The sequence below is a fragment of the Pelophylax lessonae genome, assembly GCF_965119305.1.
Source record: "Pelophylax lessonae genome assembly, chromosome: 12".
Lineage (NCBI taxonomy): Eukaryota > Metazoa > Chordata > Amphibia > Anura > Ranidae > Pelophylax > Pelophylax lessonae.
The window spans coordinates 27,256,029-27,271,028 of NC_138779.1; the positions used below are offsets into that span (position 1 = coordinate 27,256,029).

General features: G+C 43.4%; 1 protein-coding gene across 5 annotated transcripts in view; it reads left to right on the top strand.

Annotated features, from left to right (window-relative positions):
* The window catches only part of GRAMD1B (GRAM domain containing 1B), a gene marked incomplete at its 5' end in the record, with an annotated part of 441,171 nt that overhangs the window by 254,320 nt on the left and 171,851 nt on the right, over positions 1-15,000 (top strand). For all 5 annotated transcript variants that reach the window (XM_082273752.1, XM_082273757.1, XM_082273755.1 and 2 more), the window contains one exon: positions 2,968-3,178. In XM_082273752.1, the coding sequence (XP_082129878.1) occupies positions 2,968-3,178 (211 nt within the window). The remainder of the gene's footprint in view (positions 1-2,967; positions 3,179-15,000) is intronic.

Genomic DNA, 15,000 nt, shown 5'->3' on the forward strand with positions numbered 1-15,000 from the left:
CGAAAATCATTTTCGGCCGACAATCTGCACGTGTGTATGGGGCATAAGTGTTTCTGGCTTGTGGTACTCAGATGCAGTGTAGTTCCTCTTTACTTTGCCAGAAGAGCCTCTCCTGTGCCTATCTCCAAATGGTTCACATTGTTACTGGGGCTCGTCCTTCACCAACTTCATGGCTAAGCTTCACCACAAGCCTAAGCTCCACCAACTACCTTCCCGCTGCCCAAAGAGTGACTTCTCTGGTCACTTTACAGTCCTATTGGCAGTAGTTGGAGCTTGGCCATGAATGGATTTTTTATTTATTAGTAAATATTAACTTGATTGTAATTAAGGTGTAATCAGGGATGAAGAAGTCGTTGTCTTGGCCCTCTTGATTCCAGCAGGATGAATGTTAATTGAGTCGTCTTTGTCACTGTACAGGACAGGAGGTGTGTGTGTGTGGAGGAGATTAATCTTACCACAAATATCGGCAATAATTAACCACTTCGCCTCCAGAAGATTTACCCCCCTTCATGACCAGGCCATTTTTTGTGATACGGCACTGCATTACTTTAACTGACAATTGCACGGTCATGCAACGCTGTACTCGCATTCAATTTTTTATTTTTTTCCTACAAATAGAGCTTTCTTAAGCTGGTATTTGATCACCACTGCATTTATTTTTTTGCGCTAAAAACAAAAAAAGACCCACAATTTTGAAAAAAAAAAAAAACTATATTTTTTACTTTCTGCTATAAAAAATATATATGTATACAAATATGTATTGTGCAAAATTTTTTTGGTAAAAAAAAAACAAACAAATCCCAATAAGCATATGTTGATTGGTTTGCGCGAACGTTATAGCATCTACAAACTATGAGATATATGCTGGATTTTTTTATAAAAATAATTTTTTATACCCATGATGGCGACGATCAGCGACTTATAGCGGGATTGCGTTATTGTGGACACCAACTGACACTTTATGGGAATCAGTGACACTAAATACAGTAATCAGTGCTAAAAATATGCACTGTCCCTGTACTAATGACACTGGCTGGGAAGGGGTTATCACCTAGGGCGCTCAAAGGCCTAAATGTGTGCCTAGCTGGTGTTTTTGTGTACTTTGTGTGGTGCTTTTACTTAAGGATGTGATTTTCTTCCATGCCTTCCTTCCTGTCAGGTCAGGGCTCTGCATTGTTTACATAGGCAGAGCTCCGTCCAGCCTCTCTTCCTGACAATCAGCAGGTGCGGACATCCATTCACAGGCATTAGGTGATTGGCATCTGCTGTGACCAGTGCAGCTGGTGCTCCATGGACCGGGGGGGGCTGGCAGACCACACTATACCCCCCCCCCAGACCACGCCAGCTCTCACCCCCCCCCCCCCATCGGGCCATCGCCGGCTCACTTACATTAAAGCGCTAAGCTAAAGATGCCCTGGAAACTCCTGCCTTGCCCCATTAGAAGCCTCCCATCAGCTTCATCTCCGGTGGCGACTTCCCCTGGCAGCGATGGTGGCGGCTTCCCTGGCGTCTCCTCCCTCCTCCTCCTCCTCATTGGCCAATAGCATGGCCTCTTCTTTTGGCCAATCGGGAAACGGTCTCATAACCCGCTTCCTGATTGGCCAGGAGGAGGATCCGTGTGACAATAGCAAAATTTTCATTCGCTATTGTCACACAACTGGGTGGGCTCAGGGCGCACTGCTCTGCGCCCCGAGCCCACCCTTTTTTTAGCCTGTGCGAGCCTCTGGCTCTAATCACATGGTAAAAAAAAAAAAATCCCCATTTAACCTTCATTGAAAATGGGGGGGGGGGGGGGGCGGCGCCCCATATACACCAGCCGCCACTGGCTGTGACTAATCCTAACAGAAGCGACGAGCACCCCCCATTTTGGAAAGTGCAAAATAACGTGTGTATATACAAGTGATTTTACACAGAACGGCCGCCCTGTAGCAGTAAATTTGCTATGGGACGGTCGTTAAGCGGTAAAAGCCAACAAAAACCCGGTGTTATCACACATAATGCTGGTTGGCCTAGACCAGATAAAGAGCAGCAGAAATCTCCCTGCTTTTGTTTTCCACCTCCTGAGAGTCCGCTGCTTCTGATCATTCTACAGATGTTTGAATGGAGCGGATAGCACTGACAGCATTCGATAGGAATTGGCTGAATCAAAGCTCCTAGGAGCCCTGTGAGCGGTCAGGATGTGCCTGTGCAATGTAGATAGGTCATGGCAGTGATAAGATCATGCACAGAGCCAGTGTGGGCAGAGGGTGCGGAGGACCATACATAGTGGTCAGAAAAAAATGAGTTTCATGTTTTGCTCTTTAAAGAAGAGGATGTGGTACTAAGATACCCTTAAAGTCTCTTTTACATACACATAGGATGATTCTCAGTATTGGTCACCCTTCACAAATCTATGTGTACATTTTGTGTTCCTTGACCTGTCTCATTTTCTCTCCTCTTCAGCCCACAATCAAGGATGTATGTCTTTCTGGTTTAGAATTGCCTCCATCATGACCATTCCCTGCTGCATGTCCCTCTTTCCTTTGCTTTGAATTGTGCTTTACAGAGCTTTGCAGGCTCCCCCGCTTACCGCTGGCACTGCTAGCTGTAATGTGGCTTTGACTGGAGTCATGTTTGCTTGTCTGTACAATTCCCCTGCTGCTAGCTTGCCGTTAGATCCCAGCCTCTTGTATTCCAGCCTCTTGTATGTGCACCTGAGATGAGTTCATTTGTCTGACCCCGTGACTTGCCCTGGGCTCCATCGCCAACCTTGGCTGTCACATTCACTCCTGTCATTTTAAATCTGGTTATTTTATAGTTTCGGTCCCATTTGGTCATTTAGTACCAGTAAAAGAATGTTTGCGCTTTCCCTAACTCTAGTTTTATTTCGATGCATTCTCTGTTTTAGGTCTTTTTAGCATTAGAAAAGCAGAATAGCTACTGCAATTGTAATTTTGCATTTGCAATCATTCTTTCTCACTTCCCCAGCACGGCAAGTAACTCGAACCGAAGCTCACCCGCCTGCTCTCCTGTCCTGCGCAAACGCTCCCGCTCTCCAACACCGCAGCAGAGTGAAGGAGAGGCCATGGTGGAGAAAAGTTCGGACCATTCTTCAGACAAATCTCCTCCCACCCCAGAGCCGGGGGTCCAGCGGAGCGGATCATCTCAGTCGGGACGCAGTGGGGGTAAAAATTCCAAGGTATGCGCTGCTTTTGCTAAAACAATGGCCTATACAGGTTTCCATATTGAAGATATTCTGTCCTGCTAGTCTTCTGCTAGACAGAATATTTTATTTGTAGAATATCTTATTGCTTTATGTGAATATCAGGGGAATAGAAAAACTCAACCAGATGTGTACATTTTCTGTTCACGGTTTTATATTTGCTTTGATGTGTATCAGCCTTGTCCTTATTTCATAGATCTGTATTGGTGACATTTGTACTGACATACTGGGGCTGCATTACTAACGAAGAGTACAGGCTATTCACTTAAACTGAATTTTTAGTTTCTAAAATTTTCTTACTGAAGTTTATTGGAAAGCACTGCCCACATCCCTACATGAACAACAATACAGAAGAAGTTCCATCTGAGTGGGATTTAAAGGGCAAAAGTGTAAAGAGATAGTAGAAGATAGATCTCAAAAAATATATATATTGTTTTACAAAAATAGATACATAGATAAAAATGTATCTATTTTTGTAAAATAAAATCTGTATTTTTTTAGATCTATTTTCTACTATCTCTTTACACTTTAGCAACATTTGCCCTTTAAAATCCCAATCAGAGGGAACTTCTGTATTTTAGTTTCCAAAAGTCATTGTTCCTAAATAAGATGAACCTAAAGTGTGTTCACTTTTAACTACCCAGTCGTGTGCAAGTGAAATTTCAAAATCGGGATATTTTTTGGAGCATGATTGGCTTGTTGAAGTAGTTATGGCTTCATCTCCTTCACTAAACGGTTGAATGTTCAAGTAGAACTATAGGCAAAACTTTTTTTTTTTTTTGGATAGAGTAAGGGAGGGTTATAACCCATCAGATTTTGTTTCGCCATCTGTGTCCTATTGTGGAGATTTACCTTCATTTCCTTTTTGACAGCCAAATGGAAAGTGACCGGAAATCCCTGCAATTAACCTTTACATGCCTGCGCCTCCCGACCCTTTAGATGCCAGGAGGGGGGGTGGGGCTTAAGAGCATGTGACCGCCGTAATCTGCTGTCACGGCGGCCACGTGATCTGAAAACTCCCGATCACAAACAGCAGTCGGGAGCTTTCGGTTAGGCATCAGTAACTGTGTCGGGAGGGCACAGCACGCACGCTCTTGGCACAGCTGTTTGGGCAGAAATTCACATAAATATGCAGCCCCTTGGCGCCAAGCACCAGGTGCCGAGAGGCAGCATATTTCCGTATGTGCGGCACCAAGGGGTTAAGGGAATTCCTTGGGGACCTTAAGGTCACCAGAACTAGTGTATCAATTGTAAAATTTCACCTCCATTTCTTTTCTGGGGACAACACAAAATTTGTGGATTTTCTTTCAATAATAATGGAAAACAGGACAAATAGAGAGAGTGAATCTCCCTAAGGGGGGCACGGACAGCAATTAAATCTCTATCCAAAACTAGAACAAAAATGTTCCCTTTTAGTTATAGTTTACTTTTTACAGCACAGAGGTGCAACCAACTATCTACACTTTTTTCAATGGGCCACCCTAGAAACGTGCAATGAAGTGCTTGCACCATTGTACTAAATCATGCAGTACCATAACGCACTGCGGGGCTTCAGGGACAGAAAGCCTGGTACTGCGGTAACTTGTGTTTTGGAAGTTGCGTGGGGATGCCATTAAGAATTAATGGTACTATGGCATGTCTGCAAAGGGGTAGTCCCTGGAATTTAGAAAGACTGGCGCAGACAGATTTTGCTAAAGTGACCTAAGAGTTTTAAAAGTGGTTCAGAATGTGCCAAATTCTTGTACTTGTCACATGCCGCACCACTTTTTAATATGCATGTGAGACACTTACGCAAAATCTGTCTGAGCCTGTTTCTCTCCCTGTACGCCAAAAGAGATTTGGTGTTCAAGAGGAAGTAAAGCTTCCTCTGTAACTTTTACCTATAGGTAAGATTAAGATAAGACTTGTCTATAGTTAGTGTAAATATCTCCTAAACCTGCATCGTTTAGGCGATATTTACTTTGCATGCAGGCAGTGACATTAATGGCGCCTGCGCTCTGAAGGAACAGCCGCCCGTGCCGTCCCTTCATAGCCCTGTGCCGTGAACGGTGGCTCCTGCGCGCATGCCGGAGTGACGTCATCGTAGCTCTGACTAGTCAGATGGCTGGAGGACGTGAACCCGGAAGGAAGACGGCTGAACATGAACATAGGCTGTGTCACCAGTGAGCGGGCGGTGCTGCGGGGGCTTAATTCTAAGTATTTCATAATGAGCAAGTATGCGATGCATAGTAGTTCATTATGCCTTTGTCTTTCAGGTTATTTTGTTTTTTTTTTGCTTTTTCTGAGATTTACAACCTCTTTTAATAGCTTCATCATAAGATGCAAACTGTCAGTATTTTATTTTGAATTTGGCTTGTTCTTTGCGACACAATATAAAAGTGGCACATTTTAGAATTACCTGAATGAGGTGCACAGATTGCTGTCAGAACCAAAAGTGTATGCTTCATGAATTTGGTGCAATATTATTATTATTACAGGTACTTATATAGCGCTGTCAATTTACGCAGCACTTCACATATATATTGCACATTCACATCTGTCCCTGCCCTCAAGGAGCTTACAATCTAAGGCCCCTAATTAACATACACATACTTGGGCCAATTTTGACTGGATCCAGTTAACCTTCCAGCATGTCTTTGGAGTGTAGGAGTAGACCAGAGTAACCAGAGGAAACCCAGACAGACACAGGGAGAACTTGCAAACTCCAGGCAGGCAGTGTCATGGTTGGGATTCGAACTGACCCTAGTGCTGCTAGGCAGCAGTGCTGACCACTACACCACTGTGCTGCCCCTGTTCATTAACAGGAGAGATTAGCACCAGAAAAGTGGTGCAGCAGCTTTATTGAATCCCCCCCCCCCCCCCCAATTTGCAATTTTGCAACACACAAGTGTAAATAAAGCCTTAGTGAACAGCCTGTGTTCCTTTAGTCCAGGGTAAAAAAACATCATCTTATGTATTTATTCCAAAAAATGAGGACATCTACCAGTGACAATCGCCCAATTACTTCAATGTGTAAAGCTTGAAAGGAAAGCGGGAAGCAGAACTGATCTGTAATAAAGCAGCTTGCACGTTTGGCCTTGTTCAGTAAAAGCAGAGAACAGTGTGCAAGCTAGAGGAACCTACTGCCACCCATCAAAATAAATGACTCACTTACCTGACTTCGGTAAAGTGATATCTGTTTGCTAACCTTGAGATCCAGGAACATCATCGCTCTATGCACCTGTATAGCAGATTGTACCAGGATTTTGTTGCTGTATAAGTCTGCACTTTGCCTCATTTCCCAACCTGGTTTTGCATGTTATGGAAGCAAGTGGGGGGTTGATTTACCAAATAACTGCAAGTGCAGTTGCTCCAGAGATTAGTGCTGACTTCCATCATCCAATCATGTGCGAGCAAAATTTCTATTTTCCTTGCATGTGATTGGGTCCTTTTTTGCAAAGTGAAGCTTTACCTTCTTTAATAAGCTCTGGGGGAAATACCCCTGCAGAGAGCAACTGCACTTGCAAAGCACACAGTTTATTTCCCTTTAGTAAATGATCCCCAATGCGTGAGAACCTGCTGCTTCAAAACAAACCAGCACTGGCCGTTTACAAGTTTGACTCGTTTGCTTTAACACATGATTTTGGCTGTACTGTACATATAATGTAAAGCTAAGAGCAAAATGGCAGTACATGGGAGCCTTTGCTCCAACATAGAATTTTGTTTCTTTTTTTTTTTTTATATCATAATGCATTTTGCTATACTAAACAGCATAGAATGGGGGATCAGTTTAGAGTGAACGTGTTGCATGTGACCTTATCCTAAAACAGCTCACATTTTCCTGTAGGTATAGTGCCCTTTCTTTCCACAAGCTGCAGTGTTATCTCTCCCCTCTATTTTCAGTTACTTTGTATCACTGTCTGTAGCAAGTCATAAACCCTTAGCTATCACCTGAGAGATTTTTGTATAGGTATGAATAGGTGAGTTCTCTGTAGACATGTTTGGACATCCTTCTTATTGTCCCTGATCCTCGTGAAAGTTCATAGTTCCTCTGTAACTTGTGTTCATCATGCATACTGTATGTGTTATTGGGTAAACACACTTGTAATGTACATTGCAGGCAAATTATTGATCTATCAAATGATGTCTGTTTTTTTGTCCTGAAATGATCCCCCGCACTTCCTGACCAGGACTGGTGCAGCCTTTGCCTGGGTTTCAGTTACTTGCTGATGCTGCTGGTGCCCACTGGAGAAGGAATATGGGGAGCAAAATGCAAGAAAAGGCAGACTGTGAGCAAAACTAGAGGAAGCAGATAAAGACAGTGTTGCAGGGAAAAAAATAAATGATTTGCTGGAGTGGAAGGCTGAGCGTAAGGCAGAGTCTGTACATCCAGCAGTAAACCCAGCCATGGGCTACTGGGGCAGAAAGCCAAGGTTCAGTCTATATATCCAGCAGTAAACCTAGCCATGGGCTACTGGGGCAGAAAGCCAAGGTAATGTCTCTGTATCCAGCAGTAAACCTAGCCATGGGCTACTGGGGCAGAAAGCCAAGGTACCGTCTCTATAGCCAGGAGTAAACCTAGCCATGGGCTACTGGGGCAGAAAGCCAAGGTAATGTCTCTGTATCCAGCAGTAAACCTAGCCATGGGCTACTGGGGCAGAAAGCCAAGGTTCACTCTATATATCCAGCAGTAAACCTAGCCATGGGCTACTGGGGCAGAAAGCCAAGGTAATGTCTCTGTATCCAGCAGTAAACCTAGCCATGGGCTACTGGGGCAGAAAGCCAAGGTACCATCTCTATAGCCAGGAGTAAACCTAGCCATGGGTTACTGGGGCAGAAAGCCAAGGTAATGTCTATATATCCAGCAGTAAATCTAGCCATGGGCTACTGGTGCAGAAAGCCAAGGTACCGTCTCTATAGCCAGGAGTAACCTAGCCATGGGCTTCTGGGGCAGAAAGCCAAGGTACCGTCTCTATAGCCAGGAGTAACCTAGCCATGGGCTACTGGGGCAGAAAGCCAAGGTACTGTTTCTATATCCAGCAGTAAATATAGCCATGGGCTACTGGGGCAGAAAGCCAAGAAACAGTCTTTATATCCAGCAGTAAACCTAGCCATGGAACAAGCACGTAGCAGTCGTATGAAGCGCATCTACTGTCCTACCCTGCTGTACCTTGTGCCACTTATGTGAATAAAGGCACTTTTCTTCATTGGATTCCATGGTGGTGTGCGACCATTTCTTATTTTTTGCTTCTCCTGGTGGCGAGCCGAGGTTCAGCACCCACCTTGAATCGTGGACTTTGACTGGCCTGAGCGGTATTATCTCCCTTCATTGTTCAGCAGTAAACCTAGCCATGGGCTACTGGGGAAGAAGCCAAGGTACAGGCTCTATATCCAGCAATAAACCTAGCCATGGGCTACTGGGATAGAAAGCCAAGGTACAGTCTCTATTTCCAGCAGTAAACCTAGCCATGGGCTACTGGGGCAGAAAGCCAAGGTAATGTCTCTATATCCAGCAGTAAATCTAGCCATGGGCTACTGGGGCAGAAAGCAAAGGTAATGTCTCTATATCCAGCAGTAAATCTAGCCATGGGCTACTGGGGCAGAAAGCCAAGGTACAGACTCTATATCCAGCAGTAAACCTAGCCATGGAACAAGCACGTAGCAGTCATGTGAAACGCATCTACTGTCCTACCCTGCTGTACCTTGTGCCACTTATGTGAATAAAGGCACTTTTCTTCATTGGATTCCATGGTGGTGTGCGACCATTTCTTATTTTTTGCTTCTCCTGGTGGCGAGCCGAGGTTCAGCACCCACCTTGAATCGTGGACTTTGACTGGCCTGGGCGGTATTATCTCCCTTCATTGTTCAGCAGTAAACCTAGCCATGGGCTACTGGGGAAGAAGCCAAGGTACAGGCTCTATATCCAGCAGTAAACCTAGCCATGGGCTACTGGGGCAGAAAGCCAAGGTACAGTCTCTATTTCCAGCAGTAAGCCTAGCCATGGGCTACTGGGGCAAAAAGCCAAGGTACAGGCTATATATCCAGCTGTAAACATAGCCATGGGCTAATAGGGCAGAAAGCCAAGTTACAGTCTCTATATCCAGCAATAAACCTATCCATGGGCTACTGGGGGCAGAAAGCCAAAGTACAGTCTCTATTTCCAGCAGTAAACCTAGCCATGTGCTACTGGGGCAGAAAACCAAGATACAGGCTATATATCCAGCAGTAAACCCAGCCATGGGCTACTAGGGCAGAAAGCCAAGGTTCAGTCTTTATATCCAGCAGTAAACCTAGCCATGGTTTACTGGGGAAGAAGCCAAATTACAGGCTATATATCCAGCAGTAAACCTAGCCATGGGCTACTGGGGCAGAAAGCCAAGATACAGGCTATATATCCAGCACTAAACCCAGCCATGGGCTACTAGGGCAGAAAGCCAAGGTAATGTCTCTGTATCCAGCAGTAAACCTAGCCATGGGCTACTGGGGCAGAAAGCCAAGGTACAGTCTCTATATTCAGCAGTAAACCTAGCCATGTGCTACTGGGGCAGAAAGCCAAGATACAGGCTATATATCCAGCACTAAACCCAGCCATGGGCTACTGGGGCAGAAAGCCAAGGTTCAGTCTTCATATCCAGCAGTAAACCTAGCCATGGTTTACTGGGGAAGAAGCCAAATTACAGGCTATATATCCAGCAGTAAACCTAGCCATGGGCTACTAGGGCAGAAAGCCAAGGTACAGGCTATATATCCAGCAGTAAACCTAGCCATGGGCTACTAGGGCAGAAAGCCAAGGTACAGGCTATATATCCAGCAGTAAACCTAGCCATGGGTTACTGGGACAGAAAGCCAATATACACTCTATATCAAGCAGTAAACCTAGCCACGGGCTACTGGAGCAGACAGCCAAGGTACAGTCATTATATCTAGCGATAAGCCTACCCAAAAGCTGCTTGGGCAGACAGCCAAGGTACAATCTAAATATCTAGCTGTATACCTAGCAAGTAAAGGAGAAGCAGCTACACAGAAACCTTCTAACCTATAGCAGTTCTCAGTAGGTTTTGAATATGAAGATGGGGCCACTACTTAAACACTGTACTGGTGGGTGTAGGACTGGTATTGTGAACAAGCATTTTCAAGGACATTGTATAAAAATTATATTTTGCAAAACAGACTTTAGGTGCATACAAATGGATTCCAGTTTTCTAGTCTTGGCTAGAGTGGTGGGGGATTAGAACCCCTGTTGGGTTACAGCTGTCATCACATAACGATGGGAGGAAAAACCCATATTCTGATGACAATTGTCTAAAAGGGTGTGTGCCTAGCTTTGAGATTTTTCTTTCACATCCTGTTGTGTCTCTGGGACAGGAAGTTATGGGAAATCTCCCAAACAGGACACAAATTAAAAAAATTAAGAGGTTTTAATCTTTAATATGAAAGATAGACATGAATTGTAATACACCAAATCACAATCCAATGGGAATAGCATGTGGCCTGACCTGATGCACTAAAGCGTTGCGTGCTGACACGTTTCGGGGGACGCAGTCCCTTCCTCAGAGCTATGAGGATTTTATATTCCCAAATTTTACCGTAGACATAGGTCATAAAATGTGTAAATGTGTGTGTGTGTACATAAAAATGGCTGAATTAAATCTTTTTCACATTTTTTAAGTATAAATGTCTTTTATTCTCTGGCCATCCTTTTCTTCGAAGATAGCATATAGATAAAATGTAATTAAACAGCAGTTTTGGTTATTTTACACACAACAATTTTTAATTAAAATAAAAAATATAATAATAAAATAAAAAATGCAATAATTTAATTACTTTTTTAGCTTTTTCATTTTCTTTACCCACTGTAAAGCAAAGTGACAGATAAAGCTGGCTGTGCAGTGACGGCACATAGAAAGAGGGGCACAGTACAGGCAGGTTTGTTTGTAAAAACCTCATAACCACCACGTGGAATGGTTCTCATGAAGCCTGCATCTGTCAATGACCGCTTTGTCTCAGAACTAGGAGCGCACTGTGGTTCGAAGATGGAACATAGGCTATATATATATATATATATATAATGTGTATGCATGTATGTACAGATGTGTATATGTGCGTGTATATATACTGTGTATATGTGTGTGTTTTTAGCTTGCTTTGTATTAGCAGACTATTATTTGAGTACTTGGTGACCACAGCTACAGACACATTTTAAGGTGTTACAAAAACTGAGAATCCCACAATCTGTAATATGTAGTTGATCTTCCTATGTTGTCCTCTTTGCTTTTGCCATCACTAACATGTTTTTTTTTTTCTCCAACTCCCACCTAACGTCAGTTAAATTTTATTTTAAAATAAAGGTGTACGCATTGAATAACCCCCCTACTCTCTGAGCTGTAGATTGGCATTAAAGTGTAACCTAAAGTGGTTCATCCCCCTAGAAACAAAAATACTGTAACTTCTGACTTTTTTGTTTCAATCTTTTTATTCAGTTTTCAGAATTACAGCAAAACGTTATAATGTAATACAAAAGAGTGCAAAATGGCTGTCAACATAAACAGTAAACAAGGAAGTTATCACTAATGGCATTCTTTTAATGCCTCTTGCACACGATACTCCTGTTTGAGCATCTCCTTTTTTCATCAGTTTTTTTTTTTCAATGTATTTGCACGTATTTTCGCACATATGCGTTTGTGCAATTTTGCACGCATGCACGGAAACGTAGTCTCATGTTCTTGTTTTGTGCATCATGTAAATGCCCATTTGCGCTCATGAGGTGTAAATTACTGACCAAAAATGCAGATTTTTCTATTTTGTTTTTACTGAAGAATGCATGGCACTTGTTTACGTGCCTGTGTGCATAGGCACATTACAACTAATGGGCTGTATTTTAGCTTAGTAAAAAAAAAAAGCTGTACTGAGCTTTTTCAAGCTGCAGTATGCAAGAGGCCTAAAGCCCCGTACACACGCACAGATTGTTGGCCGTAAATTGTCGGCCAACGTCCGATCGGCCGATTGTAGGCTTGTTAGTATGATGCTTCCGACAACCAACTGCGAATTTTCGGCCGAAAAAAATCTGGTGTGCAGGCTATAAAATTTTTGTTGGCCGTCAACAGAACGGCCGATTGTTCCTCAGTCAGTACAGATTTCGGCAGACAAAAATCTGATGAGCAAGACTGGGCATGCTCAGAGAAGAAAAAACACACGGAAAGTCAACCATCACATGACATCACTTCTGAAGTTGTTTTTTGTTGGCCAACAAAAGTCCAGTGCAAGTCTAGAGCACATTTCAACCAACAAACAACACTGGACAAAAGACGGCCGATCGGTCGGCCAACAATCTGTGCGTGTGTACGAGGCTTAAGGGTAAGGAGTTAAGACAAAAAATCCATGGAAGTCTACCAATGGGTATCAGGAACTGTGCCAAAATATTCAACTATGAGGAGACTTGTATTGCAAAACATGTTCAGTTAAAGTCCAAAAAGAGGCCAATCAATGGGCCTTACATCAGTCCAACATTGTACATTTGGTGGAGGGGCCAAGCAGGACAACACCTGCCCACCCGACCATCAAGACATATTATTGGAATTCTAGCAAACATAGTGACCACTATGTCATCTAACACTAGACTTATTTATCCTACCCTGAAAATATTATAAACTTAGAGAAATCAAATGAATCAGCGACATGTCCTTTAAAATATATTGTCACATACTAAAGCTAGATGGAAACCCTTAAGTTGAGACAAAGGGTCCAACTAAAGGGGTCACCTTACACCTGAGTAAAGAGATAAAAAAGAGCATGTTTAGAAAAAGGAAAGGAAGGTAGTTAGAAAGGAGAGCAAAGGAGGGAGACCACACCTGTCGAGGAGTCCAACCCGTCACTGATCCAATTTCAATCCTGAGTGTTTCGGCAGCTGTAGGTAAGAGAGCCAAGGGGTCCACACCTTATTCAAACAGCATTTTTTTGTCCCGTGGGCCGCTGACCAGTTTTTCGTGGAGCATGATCCAGGTTAGTTTTTGCTTCATTAAAGCTAAGTCGATCACTGGACTTTTCCAAGCTGTAGCGAAGGTTATTGTGGCCACCAAAAAAATATAATAAATTCAGAGTCTGTATGGACCTTGTGTGTGGATTCTCCACAGGTTCGTTAAGCATGGCTATTCGAGGGTCCTTAGTAATGTTAATCATAGTGACTGAATGATTAAGGAATAAACCTGTATCCAGAAACAACAGACCATAGGACAAGTCCACCATATATGAAGAGCAGAGCCCACCTGATCAGCCTCTAAAGCAGGAGGTGGAGGAATCGGATACATTTTAGAGAGGCGTTCTGGCACAAGGTTAACTGCCGACTTTTATTGATAGGACACTTACCTAACCAGGGATCCCGCATTGGACTCACCTGAGCCAAATCTGTCTTCGGGTCCACGCGCCGACATGTTTACTTTGGGAAGCTGAATGTGACTGCTTACAGCTTCACAGCCAGCTTCCAACTGTGCATGCGCAAGCCTCACTGCACTTATTCAATTATCAAAGCTTTCTTGGACCTGTGACGTGTTGGGAAAGAGGGGTGGGGGGCAAAACTTCTGCTCAGGTTGGCCATGTAAGAGGCAGGTATCCACTTACCCCTAAAAAAAATGTGCCCAAACATAAAGGGGGGGGGGGGGTGTCAGAGAAGCCAAACTTCCCCTTGTGGGTTAAGTTCTGCTTTTAGGCAAAACATGTTTAGTTTTGTATAGAGTGGAGAGGGATTAGAGCTCCTGTCAGGTTTTTATTGCTGTCTGTGCCCCCATTAGGGAGATTCACCCTCTTAGTTTGTCTTGTTTACCATTACTGAAAGTGAAAGAAATTCGAAAATTTCGGGTTGTCTCCAAAACACTAGTAAAGGGGAAGTCTTCCAATGGGGCAGTGTTAATTTCGTCGACTAAAACAGACTAAAACGTTTTCGTCGACTAACACAATTCAGATGACTAAAATACGACTAAAACTAAAATGCCATTTTAGTCAAAAGACTATAACTAAAACTAAATCGAAATTTGCTGCCAAAAATTAACACTGGTGCATGCTCAAAGCATAAATAATAATATATTAGATTTTTCACTCCAGGACCAGCAGTAGTATATAATGAGTTTGGAAATTGTAGAGAAATGCTTAAATAATGCATTACAAATTACAATTGAACTACACCCATTTGATTATAGATGACTAAAATGAGTTTTAGTCGACTAAAATGTAGGGCGTTTTAGTCGACTAAAATACACTGGAGTTTTAGTCGACTAAATACGACTAAAACTAAAACACTTGCAGAAGACTAAAATAGGACTAAAACTAAAATGCCATTTTAGTCCTAAGACTAAAACTAAATTGAAGTTTGCTGCCAAAATTAACACTGCAATGGGGACACTAATCCTGGAAACAACCAGGGATTTCCTGACTTTGGAGGGATTTCCTCTCACCTCCTGTTTTTGCTATGGGACAGGAAGTGAAGATAAATCTCTTCTCCAATGGTACACAGATGGCAAAAAAACAGGGGTTATAACCAGTGCTTTAAGTGGGCCGGTATGCACTGGCACTCAGTACCGCCACTTCCAAATATGGCTCTTGAGCATACCGCCACCTCTCCTTGCGCCTTAGCATACCAGTACACTCATTTTGGACATCTGCGCCCTCAATTGCCCCCCCCCCCCCCAAGAATATTTCCTACTCCAGAGCCAGACCAGTCACCACCAGTGAGTCCCCCCGCTCCGGAGTCCCAGCCCAGGCCAGGGGGGGTGCTCTGTGGGGACCCTGATGTGGGGTGGGGGGGGGCAAAAAAATGTATAGGCTATAAT